General features: G+C 33.2%; 1 protein-coding gene across 3 annotated transcripts in view; it reads right to left on the bottom strand.

Annotated features, from left to right (window-relative positions):
- Positions 1-9,198, bottom strand: part of LOC129231590 (transcription factor 12-like) — a 153,185-nt gene that overhangs the window by 7,347 nt on the left and 136,640 nt on the right. For all 3 annotated transcript variants that reach the window (XM_054865951.1, XM_054865949.1, XM_054865950.1), the window contains 3 exons: positions 8,340-8,485; positions 4,960-5,105; positions 1,403-1,536 (listed from right to left, as the gene is read on the bottom strand). In XM_054865951.1, the coding sequence (XP_054721926.1) occupies positions 1,450-1,536; positions 4,960-5,105; positions 8,340-8,485 (379 nt within the window). In that variant the 3' untranslated portion in view covers positions 1,403-1,449. The remainder of the gene's footprint in view (positions 1-1,402; positions 1,537-4,959; positions 5,106-8,339; positions 8,486-9,198) is intronic.

The raw sequence follows: 9,198 nt of genomic DNA, 5'->3' as shown, positions 1-9,198 counted from the left end.
CTTTATATGACCTGCATTGCATAGCTGAATTCTTTTTTAAAGGCACATGTTTAAAAAAATAATACTGAAGAGCATCCCACTGTTCCAGTAGTCTGTTTGCTGCAGGTCCAAGGGTAAGCCAATAGATAGTTGTGTGTTTCAGGAACTTGTGATGAGGTGTATATAGTTGAGTGTGCACATCTTCGAAGTCCTCCTAACGGGAAGATCAACCATCAAAATAGCTATAAGTACTAAGAAGTTCGGATGTTTCTTCACCTAAATACTGCAATGCTTTGACATACGCATTATGCATTGTATGAATACTGCAAGTACCAATATTTATTATGCTTTTTCTCATGTCTCAAGGATAATAGTGTCAAACAACTTAAAAACCTTTTTATTAACATAAGAACCATCTGAGGAATGCATGAGACATTTGTTCATGGATAATTACTCTCGGTAAGTGCTTCACATAGCTTCTCAATCGAAATTTCACCAACTGCCTTGCCCAAGAAAAAATTTTGAGATGCCTTGTTGTGATGCAACATTGGCTTTCAGACCAATATTTTAATGTTCGTTGCAGTTCTTTTTTGTCTTTGAAATTGGTAGTTTCATCAAAGCTCAAAGTATAATAGGATAAACATGCTTCTTTTAACATACATTCCCGAAAATAAGGAGCAAGTCCATCTGTAGAAGGGATAGAAAGACTGGTTCTGCTCATAGGGTGCAATTGCAAGCGATAAAAAAAAATTCCCTGATTTCTTGGTGGTATAGGTATTTTTCTTAAACAACAAGGTGGGGGGGGGCATATTTAAGGCTATTTTTTTTTAATTAATTTCAAGGTTAAAGCTATCATTCAGATACATTTCAAAGATTTAATTATTTAAAAAAAAAATTCCTAAGACACCTTTCAAGAAAGGTGAGAAAGGTGACAAAAGTTGCAAAAGGTGACTAAAAGTAACCAAATTTTCAAAAGGTGACTAAAGGTGAGAAAGGCGACTGACTCCTCGGCCTGCTGTATACAGCAACGTCTAGACTGATGATCAACTCCCTCTCAAGTGGGTTTGAGCAATCTAATATTTTGATCTATGAAATATCTTTTTCTAGAATATTTTCATGCTGAGAAAATAACATTGAAATTGGTACAAAGTCATATTTTAATTCTCTAAAATATGTTATAACAGCAAAAAAGTTTACTTATGTAATTAAACTTTTATTTAACTTTATGTACAATGTCTCACGGAATGTACACTATACAAATATAAGCACATTGATTGTAGTGTAACAATTTAGAGTAAGGGATAAAGTATTGATGTTTAAATAAGTTTCACTTTACTGGTGAAATATGAATGCATTTTACATCATTGTTTGAAAATAGACAAGTGCAAATCTTTAGATTTTTGTAAGGAGTTTATATGCTTACCCATGTTATTTGGCTTTTTGTCTCCTTATTTTACAGACAACAAAGTCTTAAGGCAGAAGTGGCGGATCAATGTCGTGGCCATCGGCAAATGTCGTTGTGCACTGGCTCGATAGTGTCATGGGAGCAAGGATTCCCTAAAACAAAACAATGTTTAACTCTGACATTCAAAATTAATACCATAGTCTTTTCTGTCACACATTCAGGTTAAAATTCATAGCAGAACAAGAGGAGAAGTAAAGTATTTTTCATTATTCCTAAAAGCATAATAAAGGTATATAGTCTGTGATTCATTCCATATAATACAAACACTCATTTTGATATATTACTTTCTTAGCAAGATTCTAATACGTTTCTTTACCTCACACACCCTCTCAGCGCGTAGCCTGAGGTTGCACCACATGGTAGGCTTGCATAGCAGTTCTTCTGTATGGTTGGATTTGAAGGCCAACAGTGGTCTGTAGACGTGGTGCTTGTGCCGAGGAAGGTGATCTTGGCTGGGTATCAACGCAGTTAGGAGCTTAATCTTAAATGGGGCACAGATCTTGCACTTGAAATTTTGAATACTCCCCCTCCCCCATACCTGGGCTTAAGATCATTGACAGATAAACGAGCTATTCTATTCAATCACTACTGTAAACTTTGAGGCAGTGGAATTGGCAGCAAATTTTGCTGCTTAAGGGAGGGCATCAAAGCACTTGGCTGGTCTGTACAACATATCTTAAATTCCAGAGGCTTTTACGTCTCAGTACGCTGCATTGTTGCATGCAAAATTATATTTTTAAACTTTTGTTTGTGCTTTGCTAAACTTCAAAATTTTAAATGCAAAGGGCTAAAAGGAAGAAACATCTTTTTCAGTATTTATCAATAGGAAGTTTGTCATGAAACTAAACAAACCTATTATCCAATATACCAACATCAGATAAATGTGTCTCTGAATTGTTTTAGATGGTATATTATTTCACATGTACTTTTTAAACATAATCTAATTTCCAAAAACAAAATACAGTCAACTCTTGATAAGTCAAAGTTCCAATAGATCAGCTAAACCTACAAGTTATTGGCAGCTGGAGCTATGGAAAGTTCCTACACCCTTCTTTAGGGTTTGGGACCCAATGAATTATTTGAGAAAGGAATATTCAAGTTAATGGGAGTTGGCCATAGGCTACTTTTATGTAAAATGAAAACTATTTATTAATATAAAATTCATATTAAATTTATTGAAACTGTTAGGGGTTCAGTTTGAGTAAACTTATTAATGATTTTTTAACAATAAACACGAAAAATTTAAAGAACTTTTTCACACTTAAAATATTTATACATACCAATCCTTTACAAATATATATGCATGCTCATTCTTCTCAGTGCACATTAAGCATGGGAGATTACAGTTAATGTCCAAGAAAACATTTAATAACACTAGCCTGCAATGAAATTGCTGCCTCTGAAGTTTTAGTGATTATGGGGTATTTTTAGCATGCTGAAATTAAATTCGAAGCCAGAAAGTTAATCAGGTACCATTTATACTTTTAAGGGGAGAGTAACCTTAATTTGATACAAAAAATTTATGTTTTTGATATATTTTGATGAGTTATTACAGATTTATTTCTATAAATACTACATAATCAAGTAACATTTGAAGAATATTCTGTCAAGTTTTCACAAATTTTTATGAAGAAATGAGCCATTGACAGCGGCTCTCTATGGATAAAAAAATAAATAAAGTTTCATTGCGGTGCACCCAATTACTAATCACTGATCATCTGAAATCAATAAACTAAAATGATTTTATTAGTTACTAAGTCTCTGCTGCTAATAATGTCAAGGTTAAAATTAAAATATATATATATATATATATATATATATATAATTAATGCTGTTACTTGCAGAAATTTATGAAATCATTTTTATTTTATTTCAGATAATCCAGTGCTTAATTGTGAGGGGCATTGCAATGACACTTTTTTTTTTTGCTGTCAACTTCATTTCTTAGTGAAAATTTTACAGAATAACCTTAGTATGTTACGTTACTACAAAGTCATTTTTAGAAATCTAAAACTAATAAAAGTTGTTATATATGTGACTGTCTATGAATCTATTCATGTCATCACTACTTCTGGTGCACGACAGAAAACTGAGCATTGAACCAGGTATCGATATATTCGCAATTTTCCTGGCTACATGTTTAGCTTATTTGTAAAAATTGTGTGACTTCAGTTAGTAGAGATATCAATTAACAACATAACTTTTCGACTCGAACTTCCTTCAGAATCCCTGATAGCCGACTTCCCCGTCAAGCCATTCGTATTTTCTCTATTGGCATTCGCATTTCCCCATAGGAAAAGTGGAAGTAACTCGCAGAAAGGAAGGTCATGCAGAAAGAGACGAATGTTTTTCGAGTGGCGTATAATGAAATGTATTTTTTGATGCAGAGAGAAAAATAATTCAAATGGCTTGCTTAAGTAAAGCATGTTTTTAATGCGACGATTTTTCCTACTTTTATTTAAAGGAATGTAATTTACGTTCCAAAAATCTGTACTTCAGAGTCAGAGGAACTTATGTCACATTATGAAAATTTTACAGTAGGGACGAAAAACTTTCATCTGGCCCATGCAAAGGATGGGATGGGTGCTTTTGTAATCCTGCTAAAAAATTGAAAAGGTTTTTTAAAAAGAATTACTTTACATGGCTTGATGCAAGGTAGGCTTTTACATACAATGCACCAATAAACAGAAAACCTCAATTTTTGAACTTACGTCCTTCTGGCTCTGAGGTATAGAAACAGGTTAACTTAAATTCTTTCAGTGGCTAAAGCTGTCTCAGAGGGCAAGTACGGGGCGAAGCCCTAAAAGTATCCCTGCTGTAATTCCAGGAAATGGGGTGCTGCACAAACCTGCTGTGGGTGTGTCGGGTGAAGTCAATGTTGCGCAGCAAGCCGTGGCTAAAAGGTGGTAAAGCCCCTGAGGTTCACCTCTGAAGGTGGCAGACACCAATCCGCCGCACGCGGGCTGCATGAGCCGGGTGGCAAAAAGGTGGAGAAGCCCCCAAGGCACACCTTCAAAGGTCCAACCCACCGTAGGCGGCTAGTAAATAAAATATATAATAACTGTATCGTCAAAACAAATTATTGGAAATAAGTTTTTTTCATTTACATCAAATTAACTTTATTCCCCTCTTAAATTTGTTTTATTTTTTCAACAGCGTAATTTCCGTACATGCAAAGTTTAATTATATAACTAAATTTAGCAAGTTGTGTACATTAAATGTTTATAATTTCAAAATAAAAAAGTATTATGTAAAGGATTGTGATGAAACTTGTGTGATTATACATTGAATGTAAAGTGGTTTTGAAACTTAAACTTATGTCGTAGAAATAAACAGACTTTCGGTTTCAGAACATCAACACCATCTATTAAAAAAAAAAGGATTTTTTTTGGGGGGGGGGGGTGAAAAGAAAAATATTCTGAATTTGCAGGCAGTGTACTTTACTATATGGAAAAAAAGAATGCTTTATGAATTTGTAGCAAAGATGAAAATATACTAATTTTCTAAATACTTACAGGTAATGAAGTAGCCAACCGTTGATGTGTTAGGGAATCCAAGGCTTGAGGATGTGGAATTGTATGCATGCCTAATTTTGGCCCTTCCTCATTTTTTTCCTCCTCTCTTCTCTTTAAGCAAGCTGCCTTTGGATTTAAATTTCTTTCTGCAATTGAAGTTGAAATAAAATCATTTTTTTTGGTATATATTTAAATTAAATATAAACCATTTTTGCATTTCATACATAGAAATTCATAGTTGAAAAAAAAAAAAAAAAAAAAAAAAAAAAAAAGAATACATCACACAGAATAGAAACCTGCTTGAAGTGATATTGAACATAAATGTTTGGATGCATATATATTATTTATATATAGTGACAGTTGCTTATCATATTAGATTCAAACAGATTTGATTCAATAAAGCAAAAACGTGTAGTTTTTTTTAAATGTGGAATTCTACATACAATTTAAGAACTTTATTTAATTTTTAGTCAAACAAGATAAAGAATTATTAGAGGTAAGTCATTCACTCACAGTATTTATTCTTTGTTTATTTAAAGATTTTTTTTTGTAAAACAGAATGAAAAATCAGTTATAAAGTTTTAAATTATGTGCTTCAAAAATTGTATCTGATGTTGATTACTAAAAACATATTTTAATGAATTTTTACACTTTTTTCAATGTCATAAAACTATCTATAGTCCTCAGAATTCACACCTTGTTGCTCCAGTGTTAAGGCAGAAGTCCTATAGACATGATGCTCCATCTATCTCACTAGTTTTTTTGAGAAAACTGTCACTAAAAAATTGCAGCACCCTGTTCCCTCTCTTTTCACTATATATATATATATATATATATATATATATATATATATATATATATATATATATATATATATATATAAAAGAAAAGATTTTTTACTAAAAGATGGCAAAAAAAAAAAAAAAAGAATGTACTGATGCATTGTGTTTGCGGGAAATGGCAAGTCACATATGCTTGATTCATGAAAGTAGCGTGTTTGATACAAATATTCGGCAGTTTTTTAATCTCAAAGCTGGATTTCATTCTGATTTTGAGATTTTGATTCATTAAAGCGGCTGGTTCAATTAACCACAGTTTCAATTACCCAGCGCTCACTGTATACAGTTGAACTAGGTTAATATAAAAAAAACAAAAATCCAAGTTTGTTTGTATTATGCATTATTAGAGTTGCAATTCAAAGACCATTCATTATCGATATGAATACCAAAAACAAGAAAATGCAGTATTTAAATTACGAAGCCTGGACCATAGAGCAATGAAAGACCATGGTTTTGTCTGAGTAGTTTCTCATTATTTCACACTTATGGGGCTGGGGCAACTATATTGTCGTTCCCTATGGGACTCCTGTGGGAATACTCTGCCAAAACACCTTAACTCCAAGAGTTATGAGAAAATTTTGGCTGATGAAGATCAACCCAATGTATCAAGTATATTTTCAAATGATGATGTTGTCTAACAAGATGACATAGCCATCCCCATTTACACAGCTAAAATTGCCTTGGATTGCTTTTCTGTGTATAAAGATGTTTTTTTAACATCTGTCCTAGCACCACAGTTATCAGATTTTAATATTGTGGAAGTCTTTATGTTCTAACATTGGAGAGAAAAGTGCATGAGCACACTCCACTACTGCCATCTCTATCTGAGCTTGCACCATTTTGCAGGAGGAACGGGACAAAATTCCCTTGACAAACATACAAGAACTGTATTTATCCTTCCAAAGAAAACTGCAAACTTTTGACTAACAATGGTTTTTGTACACCATATTAGGCAATAAAACATTTTTTCTTAAGTGATTCCTTATTTTGGCCCAACTCTTGCAGTTTGAAGACGAACAAGATTTGAGATATAACAAAGAGTAAGTAGAAATAAAATGATTAACTTATTTTGTAGCATTTGCCTAAAAAGACGATTTCTACATATTTTTATGATGCATTGCTAAGCCTATATCAATAGTGTGACAACAAAGCTTGTCACAATTCAGTGTAATAAAAAAATGAACATAATTCACGTGCCAATCGCAACCTAGATAGCAGCACAAGCTTAAGTGTGCGAGGTCCGAAAGAAAATAACAAGTTTGATCTGGTTTTCGCCCCTATTGTTTTCCGGGTGTTGCTATACCATTGTAGTTCAAAGGAATCTCTCTAAAAGCTGTGTGTGAGGAAAGATGTGGTGGAAAAGAAAGTGTGGTGGCCGGGAGCCGACAGAGGAAGAAGTCCCAAAATTAATTCTAATTTTAAAATGCAAAAAGAAATATCCCATTCCTAGGCTAAGTCGCAGGGATTAAAGCATAAGATTACAAAGAGCAGCTATCCCAGAAGAACTTTCGCCACAATAGAGTTCAATGGACTTAGCCATTAGGAGAGCGCTGTCCTGTAAAGTGCATGCCTGCTGTCTCCCTGAGGAAAGAATCAAATGCCCTGCCGAGTTCCACCTGCAGAAATCCTGACCGCCATCGAATGAGCCCGCTGAGTCTCACTTGCAACAGTCCCAGCAAAAATCCTGATCCAAGGCTGAAAGGAAATCCTGAGATGTCCCGTAACATGCTGAAAATGGCGGCGCGTGCAGCTGCCTCGGAAGCAGCCCACTGATGTTTGTGAATAGTTTCAGCATCGGACCGAGGCCTACCATTGATTGGAAGAGTTCTGGAGCTGTGTTTTTTCTAGAATTGTGACGAGAAATCTAATAGAACAAAAAAATTCAGTGATACACGAACGTCAATTTCGTGGCCACACTGCAGATGTGATTCGTGACTCAAAAATGAAGGCAGTAACCCATTGGAGATCGTGAGGGGAGCAAATGAACTGGGCAAATAATTTCAAAAATTTGTTTATGATGTTTATTCTGAACAATATAAATGACTTGTTCATTGTAATAAATTGTTTCGTCTAACAAATTAAGTCCTGCTTGTCATTTGGAGCAGTTTTCTTCTCTTTGCAGTTACTGTGACCAGGGCCTCTTTGTATTTTAGCAGCTGAAAGAGCCTTTCGAGTGCTTATTTCTTGCTTAAGCATGCAATTGCACAATGCTGTACAATTTTGGCTGTAATATAACTTTCAGCTGGGCCAACCCCTTAGTGTTACAAATGGTAATCATGCAATAAATATACATTGAAGATACACATAAAAGTAACATAAAAATACAAAACATTTAGTTCTGAAATTGCTAATTTGACCAAAACTGCTTTTATGAAGAATGCCTATCATTAAATTACAGGAATTATTATTATTAAATAGAGTCATAAAAAAGAATCAGTTGACTTTTGCAGAATCACATCACATGGGAAAAAATCTATAACAAATAGTCTCTACAAAACACAGAAAGATATACTTGATAAAATTTCAAAAACAAATACTAACCCCTGACTTGCTGTTCTAAATTAGTAATAACATCAACAGCTTGATGCAATATATTTAATTTTGTTTGTGCTTTATCTGCCTTAAGGTGAACCATACACATTCTACCCAATTCTTTGAAAGCTTCATTTATGTCTCGAACACGTATTCTGAAATTCGAAAAAATAAAAAAAAATTATATATATATAGAGATAGCTTCTTAAAATCAACTATTATACCAATATAGCTACATGAAAACAGTAATTAAATACAAAAAATTCAATTTTTTCGACTAAATCAGAAGAAAATTTACAACTTAAAATAACATTTATGCTTTGAAATAACACAAACATATAAAGGAGAAATAACTCACTTTTATGAAAGAGAATATAAATACATTATTAGGTTACAAATTCATAACCAGTGTAAAATCACAGTAAATATTTTATCATGCATAAACTAGTAAAAGAGAAGGAAGCATAAAATGATGCTTTACAAGAACCAGCACATTTAAATTTCAATGTTTTTTAAGCCTTTTAACCCCTAACATGTGTTGATTTTAAATTCAATATAAACAAACCTCAAGAAGTTTAATTTTAATGCAATGACAAATTCACGTATTCAAGATAACCTTTGAAGGCACAAAGGTTGTACTTATATTAATCATATAAATTTTACTGGAACTTTAAACGATACTATTTTTAAGAAATGTTTCCTACTGATATTTTTGGGGGGATTTTTTATTCAATGGTTGGGGAATGTGAATTTTATTTACACTTGTTATTATTTCCATGTTTTGACATATTTATTGTTTAATAAAATGCTTATTTAATTGTTAAATATGTGTCTGTATGTCCTTTCTTCCCGAGCAGATCATTCCACA

The sequence above is a fragment of the Uloborus diversus genome, chromosome 10 (genome assembly GCF_026930045.1).
Source record: "Uloborus diversus isolate 005 chromosome 10, Udiv.v.3.1, whole genome shotgun sequence".
Taxonomy (NCBI): Eukaryota; Metazoa; Arthropoda; class Arachnida; order Araneae; family Uloboridae; genus Uloborus; species Uloborus diversus.
Note: the sequence above shows the minus strand (reverse complement) of the source record. Positions and strands in the feature narration are given on the sequence as shown.